Source organism: Notothenia coriiceps, unplaced genomic scaffold (assembly GCF_000735185.1).
Source record: "Notothenia coriiceps isolate Sejong01 unplaced genomic scaffold, NC01 NC01_scaffold00037244, whole genome shotgun sequence".
Classification (NCBI taxonomy): Eukaryota; Metazoa; Chordata; class Actinopteri; order Perciformes; family Nototheniidae; genus Notothenia; species Notothenia coriiceps.
In genome coordinates, this window is record NW_011369945.1 from 24,720,417 (window position 1) to 24,733,734 (window position 13,318).

Sequence of the window (13,318 nt, forward strand, 5' to 3'; positions counted from 1 at the left end):
TGTGTGTGTGTGTGTGTGTGTGTGTGTGTGTGTGTGTGTGTGTGTGTGTGTGTGTATTGAGTCATTGTCTGAAAAAATATTTATTAACAATGCAGTCTTTTAGTAACTTAGTAAAAGGATACCAGATGAAAACTGTATATTATGTGATATCTGGAACAAGTAGTTTTTAGGCAATAAATGCTGACTTGACTTCATAACAAAGATGAAGCAGTATAACATAACGAACCATAAAACACATTTAAAGACTTGTGGCATCATTTTTTTTCTACTTTTTGTGAGCGTTTCCCTTTCTAAAAATCCTCACCTCATATCTGTCGTTATCTGTTCACCACACACATCCCACAGCCCTCAGATCCTGATTTGAGCTGTCAGCAGGCGGCAGGTTTATCGTCTGCGGTCATCATCACAGCTGCACCAAAGTCGCTCTTTTTCTGAAAGCATCTCAAGTGATGACGCCTCAGTCTCAGAGCTCTTCCTACACTATTTATCTGCGACCTCGTGTGTATTCTCTTGTTTATGCAGCTTTTTCAGTTGCTGCAACACCCTGCTGCTGTCAGTGCCTCACACAAAGACACCTCGGGTGAAGTCTGAGTAAGAAACATTTGTTATTAATGATCTCAACCTGAAGCAAGTACTGACACTCACAGGTTTCACACTTTGGTTTAAGACAATGTTGTTTCTCACCCGGAGCCGAGTATTGATCGTAAGCGGAGATGCATCAGGGTGTGTTGCAGCAATGAGACAAGAAAAGGTCAGGAGGAGGCAGCTTGGAAGGAAACATCTGAAGGTTGTCCAATGTGTGGCTTTGTGAAGATTCCTATACCTAATGGTTCTGTTGTTTCTGAATTTATTTCAGAAGTTAACCCTGATCAAACTTTTTAATGCGTTTTAAATTAAATGTTCTGTCAGGAATGAACAAGTATAGACATCATGAGACAAGTTGTTTCTAATGTGGAAGTCTTTAGATGACAACAAGCTGCTTTTAGTTTTCTTGTTTTTATAAGATTTAGAAAATGTCTTTCCCTCTGGCCTCAGAGAGCGTGATGTTTGAACTTCTAAATGAATGGACATCCCTATCTGTTCATTATAAACTGCACATTTATACGTGTTTCTTTTATCATTGATCTTGGTTTAATTTGTCTGATCTCCAGGAACGTTCTGGTAAAAACAACTTCATTCACTTTAAATTGGATTCATACATAATTTAGAAAATCTTTTTCCTTTCCCTGATGTTGAATCTGTAGAATGCGTGAGGACATGTCCACCATGGTGTGCGTGAAGGAGGAGGAGGACCCTGGGGAGAAGCTTTCCCAGGAAGAGATCATCTCCCGGACCAAGCAGGTGATCCAGGGGCTGGAGGCCCTGAAGCAGGAGCACCACTCCATCCTGGACGGCCTGCTGGGCACGCTGCGCTGCCTGAAGCAGGAGGAGGAGGAGGGCGTCCTGGTGGAGGAGAAGTCCCACATGATCCACAAGTCCATGGAGATGCTGGAGCTGGGGCTGAGCGAGGCACAGGTGTGTAACGAGTCATTATCATGAGTTATTATCGTTATGCTCTGTGCTCGATATCCAACAGATCCAGGTCACAAGCCATGCTATTTCTGTGAATAATATGCAATTAATTTTTTCTTAAATAACTCCCACAAAAGAAGCTAAATATATTTTTCGAAAATAAATATGAATGAATAGTTAATAGACATATAGAAAAGAGAAATTAAATCATATCAACAACTTGTAACTAAGTGAAATGTACAGCTTAAAGGGACCATTAGCGCTCACAAAGGGGGACGTGCTGCTTTGAAGGCACACCACGTTCATAATAATCCATAATTGATGTTGCAATCATTTGTCAACCAAATGATCTGAACATGAAATGCTGAATAGCTTTGCCTTCATCTGCCGTTAACATTTAATATCTCCAATCTTTTTAAATTCTTAAAATATAAACAGTTATAGCATGTCATGTTTTTCCTTGTGATACCATTTTTAAAAAATATTATGAGAGCAGGACTTTTTTTTTTTTCGTCGTGGGTTGTGAACCAGCCGCCAGGTATTTTTTTATCTCTAGTTGCATGAAACTGGAGAATTGAATTTTCATTTGAGGTATTTATTGTTGCCATAGACACGCACAGGAAGGTGCGCATCTTCGTTCAGCCAACACCAACTTCGACTTTTGTTCTGCTTTCTGTGCCCAGAAGCAGCTGTCCTGTAAGCAGCTTCTGAGGAGTTAAATGAACAGCAGGCAGACAAACGGTCTCCACGCTGGTGACGAGTATCAGACATTCATTTCTCATACATTTGTTTAAATCTGTTGCGAGTGGCAAACTTCAAAAAGATTCCAGAAACGCTTAAAAAAATGCAGCCGACGTGGACTGGCCTTCACCTGACCGCAGTTTGCCTTGCTTTAGCCAAACACTTAATAACAGACTAAGAAAACTAAGCGTACACACAAATTCCAATGCAAGGTGTTTACATTGCTCTCAGAAGTTCACACACCATGTCTCATGTTATATACATACATACATTTTTGTTTCACTAAGACTAATGAACCCATCTGTAGACAGAATAAGTTATTTTCCAAAGTCTTTTTGAAGAAACTTTTTTAAATGCAGAAAACTTTGGTTATGCCTCTGCTCAGTTGGCCCATGAATCACTGATGAGTCACTGTTTGTGATTTAGCCCCTCTACGCCTCCCAGCACGCTTTGCCTATTAACAACACAATACACTGCACTGCACCATGCAGAGTCTTATATCTACCTTCAGTCTTTTGGGTAGCTTGCAGTTATTGTAAAACAGAGTGTGATTCATATTTTCTGCATAATCTTTCTGCCTCCAACAACCCCAGATGCCACCATGCTTCAAACTCTTTGTCTAATTACACACTCACACCACATGCTATTAAGTGGATCCTTTTACTCAAAGTGGCTGACAATACCATTAGTATACACATATTTAGTTTCTGGTGGGAAGTCTACTACTTTCACTGGTAGTTTTAGTACCCTAATATATACACAAGATGCAGCCACTGAAAGGGCTACTATATTCTTAGAATTAAAATATGTAATGTTTTTTGTAATTAGTCCCTGGTAAGTTATAAGGTTTGGTATACGTTTGGCCTCTTTTGAAAGATTATGGTGTAATGATATTTTAGCATATTAAGATATTCTTGAATTTCATCGGATTTTCAGGGGTTTTTCAGATCAGCACAGGATGATGGCAGCTAGGAGTGACTGAGAATAATCATGAATATTATTAAGAGGTTGTTCCACATGTGTCAAACTCAAGGCCCGGGGGCCAAATCAGGCCCTCGGTGGATTTAATTTCGGCCTGCAGGATAATTTGTAATTACTATTAGATCTGGCCCGCCGGTATATTNCAGCGTACCTAGCAACCACCTTGGTAACAATGAAAACGTTCTATGGACGCAATTTCCTGAAGTAATCTTTGTAATCACTAGCGAACTAAAGATCATAATATAATAACATAATCTGAAATAACAGCTCATATTTCTCGCATCAAATGACATCAAAACGCATTTTAATGGCCAAACTAACTTTAAAATAGGCATTTTGCACCGAGAATAAAACGAAGTTCGGCCATGTTTTTTTTTCTGCAGGGAGAAATTTGAAGATCACGTGACATAGACGCCAGCCATTGGAATGAATGGTGAAAAAAAACGGGGTTTGTCAAACAGAGCACAAGGTGTAGTCCTAAACGATAGCTGGGGATTCTGGGTAGTGTAGTGCCTTCTGCCATCCTTTACTCCGAAAAAATATTTGTTTCTCCGAATCGAAGGGGAAAAATACAAAAGCATTGCACACAATTTAAACCAATCAATGTTGTGTAATTAACAAGGATAATCTGGTGTTTTTTAGTCGATGAGTAGTGCAGATATCACTGTAAAATCAATCGACAGTAAGGGGAATACTTACATCCGGGTGTACAATTCTCCGTTATCCAATGGGAATGGACGCTCACATTGCCTTTAAGGGCAGCCGACACAAACGAATGCCGTGCTTCCATGAGCGTCAAATCCCGCCGCAGATGGGAATACATTGCAATCAGTTGAAAGCTATTTGCGTCCCTTTATGAAGCTGAAGGAGCCTAGCGTCACAACTGCACGCCACGGGACCCTGACCAAACGTCGCTCATGGACGATTATGGAGCGAGAGCGTGTTTGAAAAATCTGCCAACCTCAAACAAAAGAGCGCTGTGCCTTTTGTGAGCATTATGTCTAGTTCTGTGATGAAGAAAAAAGGCCTGTGAGCCAAAAGTTCCTCATCCACAGCACATCAAAGGGAACACCTTGTCTAGCTGCAAACTGCAGCGAACACGTACAGATTACCTACATAGCCAGCATCTTTCAAAGTAAATCAACAGAATGTTGAAAATAAGGAAATATATAAGACGCAAAGTCACATTTCCAATGTCAGTTCGAACACTTCAACCCGACACAATCAATTACTTTTCACTGCCATGTTTGCCAATTCAAACCAGCATTAAAGCTCAGTTCAGTTGAGAAAGATAGATTTGGTTGCGTTTGAATAACAACTTTGATCAATGCCTGCAGGCGCTGTATTGGTGCCAGCAAAATATATGCAAAAATCAGAGGACACACGCCTGTAGGAAACAATCTTTGTAGTTTCAAAAAGAGCAACTTTGTTCAAAACGCTAGCTCAAACTTTCTGACGACCCCCTCTTTGGTGTGCTCATTCTTTCAAACACTCCCAAACTGTCAAATTCAATTTCATACTGTCAAACAATGATGTCTTTAAATCCCCTACATTGCAAGTCAACCATGCATGATCCAAGTCCCAAATGCTAATGTAGATACAGTGTAGACTTTAGTTATAACTTGGCTTTGAATAATCACCTGAAACAAGCTTTAGATATGTTTTATTTGATAATACACTGTCACAAACCATTCACAATTACAAGTTTCACTTTTACATTTAAACCAAAGTAGACTTTAATGGCCTGCGGAGAACCGGAGCAAATAACGCCAACGGTTCATTCCATTGTTGCTTGATTGGTTGCAAATCCCCGAAATTGGAACTTGTTCTTCTGGTTTTTTTCAAGAAATGTTAGATGTACCGTGAAAACAACTTTGACTGAAGAGAAGAGTTGTGTTGTAATCAACACAATAGCCTTTTTACTAATTAATCAGACTTTACGTGATTTTCCAAGTAAAGAAAAAGCATTTCTGTTTTTTCTTACACAACATGGATGTGTCACAATGCCCATCTCCCAAAAAATGATTATTGCCCGGTATTTCCAATCTGCTTCAAAATGTATTGTATATTCCAAAATCCTGTTGATGGAAAATACCTCAATTATCAGAAACTTACAAAGCACAATGTTTTCTTCCAGAAACCTTGAGATTGTGAAACTTTATTTTTATTTATTAATCTTGCAATTCTCGATTGTTTGCGACAAACACAAGAGCAAAAATAAATACTGCCTGTTTTTAAAGTATTACACACTTTTTGAATAGTCTGCAAAAAAGAAAACTCCATGCCATCTCTCTCAGAATATGACAAAAAACTAGTCTGATGCCTCCAACTGACTGTCTCTAACAAAGCTGTAACATTGATTTTTGCATACTTACTTTATAACAACAGTAACTCGCAAAGTAAATGTTGCTTAACAGTTTTTGATGTTTTTTCACAATGATAATGAGAAATATGCATATTTAGCTAGAAATCTAGAACAATGGCTTTCATTATTCTGCCTATAAAGCTCTGTTTAGTTTATCCAACTACTTAAAACAGCTGACAATTGTTTCGAGGGGAATATGTTCTCCTGGATTATACATATCCAGTGTGAGATGAAAAGGCATTTATTTGAATTTAGGTCTAAAAACATTATTTGAACACAGACCGAAACGATATGATTCGAACATCTCCTTGCCTCACAGAATCGAACATCTCCTTGCCTCACAGAATCTCAATTTGCAACATCTACAAGGATGAATATTTCTGAAAGGAAACACAGAGACAGACTTATGTCTAGTGTACATTTGATCTGGATTGAGTCTTCATTTAACTTTAGGATTGACTGGTGCTCAAAAGAGTGCTCTTTTCTAATCTTATTTAATCTTGGGGCCCTTTATTTCTGATTCGATGGCAACAATTTGTATATGTTGTTCAATAAAGGAACCCTAACCTCAACGTTTTCTATACCTTAGCCAAGTGTTAAACAAAAAACACACCTAGCCAAAATTAAATTGCTGTTAGGAACCTTGACTCAATAGTTTCGAGGACTCAAATGCACAACCCAGAGACAAAAAAGGTTTGAAGAAAAATAATCTTTACTTGCAAAAACAAAATCACTCTTTTAGAGAAAATAACAAAATGACAAAAGTAAAGCGCTCACATGGAGGGAAAAAGGCAAACCACTGAATCTGGCTTGGATCTGGCTTCTTGGGACAACGAACAAGACGAACCGACAACTAACAAGGGGAGACAGGACAATATATACATGAGGTAAGTGGGCACAGGTGGAAACAATCAGGGGCGGGGCAGAGACTGACGATGGCGGGAAAAACAACCAAGGCAGGAAGTAAAGGGACCTGGAATGAGACAAGGAGAGTACAAAATAAAACATGAAGTGGAACATAAACTAAATTAACATGAACATGACAATCACAAACATGACACAACTTAACATAATTGACGGGACACTACAATTGCTATAAAATGTATCTTTCTCCAAACTCTTTAAATATAGCCTACCGTACTAGTTGCCATGCACATATGCTTTCATGATTGGCATTGTCATCGGTTGTAATCTAGGCTATTACCCTTCTAAATTAAATAACAGAATGGTCAATTTTTAATTGCCCCTGACCCCTTACATCCTTATGACAAGAACCCGAATGGTGCGAAAGTTAATGCAAGTAAGTTTTCTTCTAAAGTTGGCGAAACCATTCTAGTACTAGAGACAGGTTTTTCTTCATCTCTTACTTATTACAATGGCATGTCATTGTGCCAGAAAAGCCCACATTATTTAGCTCCTTGATAACATTCCTGCCAATCTCCTCAATGGGATCTGTTTCATGCTAGAATGGCATATTTTCATTAAGAGAATTAATAGTGCATTGTCAGGCCTTGGGCTTTGTTTTTGGAGAACAGGATGAATTGAAAATCCAAAATTAATAGCTCTGAATATAGCCAGCCTTGCCTTTGGCTCAAATTTTGAGGATTGATTAGCAATTCAATCACACTAATTATTATGCATGTATGCTAGAAATTGAACATGATTTTAAATGACTACAAAAGGGAAAGAAACCGTATTGATTTACAGAGTGATTTTTCACATGGAGAACAGCAGTGTGATGCGTGGGTGTTTTCCTTTCACGTAAGAAATCGAACAAAAGCTAGAGAGGCGCAGAAAATGAAGGCCCAGAGGGAATGAGAGAGGAATAAAAAAGGATGTGGGGTCGCATTGTAAACAACTCTTACCGTTGGCACCGTCCGTATGTGGTTCATATGAGAATTGTGGCAGAAAAAAAAAAACTCATCACATTCACAGATGGCTACCCAATCCAAGGCAAATGTCAAAGGGACTCGCATGACAGCCAGAGCACCTGTGAAAAAGAGCGCGGCGTGGAGAGCATGATTGATATACAGATGGTTATATGTGCAGGGAGATAATGGAAACCCCCGTCACACATGTCTCTGTATCATATTACTTTCATGGACGTTAAAATTGAAACGCTGCCATTTGGACAGGATGTTTATATCTGCTGTTATAAAGTTAAAAGAGCATTTGTGTCTCTTCGAGATTAAATCCATCTTTGAATCGTGCCAGAAAACACTTGCAGAAAGATAAACAATGACATTCTGTCAAATAAAACTTTAGGTTGTTTAGTGTGAAATACATAAATGCAAACATTACACAAAAGGACAATTCTTTATGGAGATAAGCAAAACTCATGTTCCTTGAAGGCAACTGTTTCACTAAAGGTCAATTCTAACTAAATGTAAATTAGCAACTATCCTCCCGCTTTCTTATTATTTTGCTCCCTCTGGATGATTTCACTGACAATGCGAGCGGCTTTGGGGCTGAAGGCGTTCTCTCCGAGCCTATTCCCATCCAATACATATGCTAATGCTTGAAGTCACAACTGATCGAAGAACGTACAGTATGAAACATTTTGTAGTTAAATGTATTCAAATAAGATTTCATGAAACGTATCCGGATTGTACTGTTCCAGTGAAATAGAGCAAAGATCCAAGGAAGTTGCCTTGTTTGTGAAAGCTTTGGTCCCTCAGCCAGGAGGGCAGGGATCAAAGAGCTTCTTATTCCCAAGAAAATATATCTAATAGGTAAGGCCATAATGTGTTCCTTTGCATTTGAGACTCACTTCTATGGAAGATTTAGAGTTCCTATGTGTATCATATTTCCATTTGTATATGCATTTAAAGAGGCACTTTTATTATTTTTGGGGTTTTGCAAATCTTCAGGTGGGTTATATATGTTTTAGTGCATGTAATTGTCTGCAAAGGCTAAAATCACTCTGAGTTCCCTCCAGAGCCTATTTACCTCGTTAATGTAAATAATACTCATTACATTGACACATGCATTATTTGTGATTAAAATAATGGTTGTTGGTAATGTATTAGCGACCCCCACAGATGGGTGATTTCACTGCTTGCATAGGAGCTCAGCTCCCATTGCCTCCCACACAACTCGAACCCTGGACATCACTCTGTAACACTCACACTTCTATTGGATATAGCGCTCAAACACATTGTACGTGATAGGCTAATGGGAGGGATATCTCTAAGCAGTTGACTAATCACATTAGAGCTAACCAATCAGAGCAGACTGGGCTCTGGTTTCAGAAAGAGGGTGAAAAGAGGTGCTGAAAAATAAAGAGCTTTTTGAACATTAAAGCATGGAAACACGTCACAGTGGAGGCAGTCAAAGCCATATCTCTTTAAATTAAATAACAAGATATTTTGTTTGTTATTGTTACCGCTGAGCAATGACTTCCTATATCAGATGAAAGCACGCATCCAAGAGGAAGTGGTGGACATGAGGAGACATGGATAAAAAAGACAAGGAAAAAAGCAGAACAATATTTTGCTGAAATTAAAGTGATTCTGGGTGTTCTTTCACACGAGGTCCAGAAATGTAACCCTCATTTAGCCGAGTAGGGGGACTAACTTTAAAAGTTATTTTCTTATAAATCACAACCAATAACTCCTGCTGATGTTATGTTCAATTGTGCACATTAACAATCTGCATTGTATTTCTTCTTATTTGTGTTTGCTTTAATGGTCTCCTATCATGCAAAATGCACTTTTTGATGTCTTTTATGCATACAAATATCAGCACTAAGAGGGGTATGAGGTATCTGTTTGGTATTTCGAGCAACACTTCATAGACATGTTTTTTATATAACTGAGTACTGTAATATATGCCTAAAAATAGTATAATAGGAGACCTTTAAATTAATGTGGGCATTGCATCTTCTATACAGTGCAAGCAGCCGTTCAAGCATTAAAACCAGAGAGCCTATGTCCGTGTCTTTGTACATAATAGAGCTCTAAGTGCTTCAAATAGGATATTATCACTCAAGATAATACAAGGCAAAGGGTGTGTGTGTGTGTGTGTGTGTGTGTGTGTGTGTGTGTGTGTGTGTGTGTGTGTGTGTGTGTGTGTGTGTGTGTGTGTGTGTGTGTGGAATAGAGAAGATGTGTGTGCTTTGAACATAGACGAACAATAGAAATGAAGGATGCTCGAGGGACGTCAGAAGTGATTCATAATTGAAAACATTGACATATTATCAAAGAGGTTAAATTTGATGATAAAAGGGGTTTGGCAAACACTTTTGGCATAATTATTTTTGATATATGCTATTTCAGGTAGATGGAACGCGATTAGGTTGTGCTTGATAGTGAAAGTCTAAGCATCAGTTGTGAGGAAAGGCTTTGATGAAATACATTTGCATAGATATCTCTCCTGTTCCCTCGTGTGTATGTCTGCTCCGGTGCTTCTTTAGCATCTGTTTCAACACCTGCTCAAGAAAAGGAATATTGTCTGCTGTTGCGAGGTTACTGCTTGTATCACATTTATTTCAGGAGTATTTTACATTCTATGTTTTTTTTACAGTGATGCAACTTTGTACGACCTGCGTTGGTTCAAAGCAACAGCTTGCCCTGAAGGTATTACAATAATCTGGATCAAATTGAGAAGACCAAACCAATGCTACAAACTCAGGCTTGCCTCAATTCCAGCATATGGGACTGGAGAAAGCTGACAGATTGAGTCTTAATTATACAAACATTTCATAGAAGCAGAGCTGCTCCCTTGGAGGGAAAAACAAACTCATGGTGCAATTAAACCTCAGCGGACGAAGAAAATGAGCATTTATTTATTTATAACTGTGAGGAGGCGGTTGGAAAATAATATTATCACCAAAGTTTACGCATAGTACGATATAATCATGGTTTCATTTTTGACCTTTGAGACAGCAGTTGAGAAAACAATCCCTCGACTAGTTCCATTCAGTAGCTGTTTAGGATTGCTCAATCATATCACATGGTGTTTATCAGAAGATGATATACATGAGGGAGTTTATGGGGTCTTCCAGTAATTTAGTATGCCATCTGCATAACATTAAAGGACTAGTGAGAGATTGTAAAAAACAATGTCTATATCCTGATTTCCTCTCAACCTTCAAAACCACATGATTCCTTTATTGCCCAAAATGGACCTTGAAAGGAACGTATGTTGTTGAACGCAAAAAGTACAGATTTAAATGTCAATTACCCAAATCACCTTTCACTTGTTTTCTATTGACCTTTTTCTGCTGCTGCCAGCCAATCTTCCCAAAAAGTAACATTACTCTGCCTTTCCTAAGGAACGACAGTAAGAAACACAGAAGTTCCCAAAGAAATTGGTCCTCAAACTACCGTAGATGCGTACAGTCCGTCTAAGAAGTAGCTTACTTCCTTGGTTAACTCAACTCAAATAAAAAAAAGCATATATGGAAAAGTGGTCGGTAATTGAAGAAACTACTGGACAGGTCAATGTGTATTGCCTAACATTTATCCAGAACAAGCTTGCATGCAGTGTTCTTTTGCTCCGGACAAAAGGTTTGCCTGATTTGGACAGGAAATAAACTGAAATATATTCAATGTTTGCCTTATTCAAAGAGCATTTCATGTTTTTTTTTACATGTTTTGTGATCGTTCATGGGTCTAAGCAGTAGGTCTGTTACTCTTCCTAGTTATTTAGTGGGGTTTTTTGTATTCACTACATTGGCTACTTTTTGTTAATGTCTTTTTTGGTTGAGGTTGTATGAGCAATTTGTTTTACATAAGCCGTACATCATAGGATGTGTGTGACTACATAGCTTTTATGAGGATATCTCCTGGCTGGCACCCCAGTAAATAACAACATACAAATTGTGGTTGCACACAAAACTTGTCACAAACTAAACTGCGTTCCCTTGTTAAGTTTTGCTTTTGTTTATGGGTCCCAGCAGTAATATTTAATAGTGTCAATACACTTTCTGATTATTTTGGGTTAGGGTTGTGGTGTTCCTGATGTTTTTCCTGCAGTAGTTGGGAAGGGTAGTTTTACATTTAAGTTGTACCTTTTTTGGTGATATGGTGGACATTATGAGTGGTTGACAATTCACATTTTCCAGGATATCTCCTAGCTCGGACCCTATAAAATAAAAACAAAAAATAACAGTTGCACACAAAGCTGTCAAAGGCAGAAAAACATTTTATTAAACCTTTCCAAACTTCACATGTCCAGTTTTTGACACAGGGTTTTTGTTATACATTTTTCTCCTAACCCCCGCTAAGATAATCCTAGTGACATAACAAAACCTTTCTTGTTATTTCAGATCCTGCCTTCCTGCTGGCCCTTAAGGCCCTGACACACCAACCCGATTTTGGGAGTCAGAGGCCGTCGGGCATTCGCGGCGCCCTACTCAGGTTGGTGTGTCCCGCATCGTCGTCTCTTTACGGCACATTTTCACACCTCCCGCGATCGATTCAACTTGTTGACCAAAAAAATTCAGACAGTTGGCCAAAGAAAGTCGGCCAAAGAAATCACTCTGATTGGCTGTTCAGCTCAGCGAATCAGTGCATGAGAAGCGAAGCACCAAAACAAACGATTGAGAAGGCACGCACAGACAGACAGAGCTACTGTCTACCACTGTTCATTGTTCATTTATCTATTGTGAGCATCACATGGAAATGTACATTTTGCAAGAAGTGGCCATTATTCAGATGGGTGTTTCTGTCTGCCCCTCCATTCTTTCTCTCATTATCCTCCACAATCTGCCTAGAAGTATGTTAACGTTGTAGCTGTTCAAGATGGTCATTTTAAAATGTGTTAAAAATATACTGTTAGTAGTTAAACCAATAATAATGTACGGCTGCAACTGACAGTTATGTAGGCACATTTTTTATTAACGCTGTGTGATTAAAAGAATAAACACAAATAGCAGGATAGGCAATACAAAACTTTATTTCGTACCTTGATACTACAGCCATTGATAACACAGCATTAGACATATTTGGCAAACTCTTTTTTTTATTGTATTACACACTATTTTTATCGTATTGTATTTTTGTCGATTGTTTACATTGTACAGTTCTTTAGACATATTTGCTATATCTTATCCCACTGAAAAGGCACTGCACCGACACCGTTAAAATATTGGCATCCCTGTGCTGCTTGGCTCGAGCTGGAATATTGGTTCCGTTCGGCAGGTTCGGGAAAGCCCCCTGAGCTTCTCGCTGTAGTATCCATGTTTTCACCCATTTAGTGAAGTTTCTCCTGATTTTTCGCTTCCGCTTCTTAATCTCTGTCAGCCGCAAGCAACACTCCAATTGCTGATAACACCAGTACCAGGTTTTCTGGCCGTCATGGTTTATGTTGTGCTCTTCCTTCTCAAGACGTCCTGTGTCGTTCGGTAAGACGGTCCCTTATTCACTGCCACTTTCCACTATCTATGACACCCCGATAACTCCCTTTCTCATTGTCACTCCCCAACCCGACCCAATTTGGTCCACGCTCCCCATACCTCGACTAACATTTCCGGCGAATGTGGTGGTTGGACTCTGGTTTCTTGTACATGGCTCCGCAGGGTTTGAAAATTCGCAGCCGTCATTGAAGGAAATGGTCGTCCCATCGCCATCACACATAAGCAGTAATTTTTTTCCGTTGTTGGCCTTCTGTCTGACGCAATATGTGGCTCTCTTCTTCTTGTCTGACGCACTATTATTTGTTTGTTGTTATCCAGACCCAAGGTAAAAGTTAGAGAGAGAGCTAGCTTTTGGTACA

General features: G+C 39.0%; 1 protein-coding gene across 1 annotated transcript in view; it reads left to right on the top strand.

The window, feature by feature from the left end:
- LOC104965453 (kinesin light chain 1-like) overlaps nt 1–13,318 on the top strand; it is a 22,314-nt gene that overhangs the window by 5,940 nt on the left and 3,056 nt on the right. Inside the window, exon 2 of the mRNA XM_010794409.1 lies at nt 1,245–1,515. Within this exon, the coding sequence (XP_010792711.1) occupies nt 1,246–1,515 (270 nt within the window). The 5' untranslated portion in view covers nt 1,245. The remainder of the gene's footprint in view (nt 1–1,244; nt 1,516–13,318) is intronic.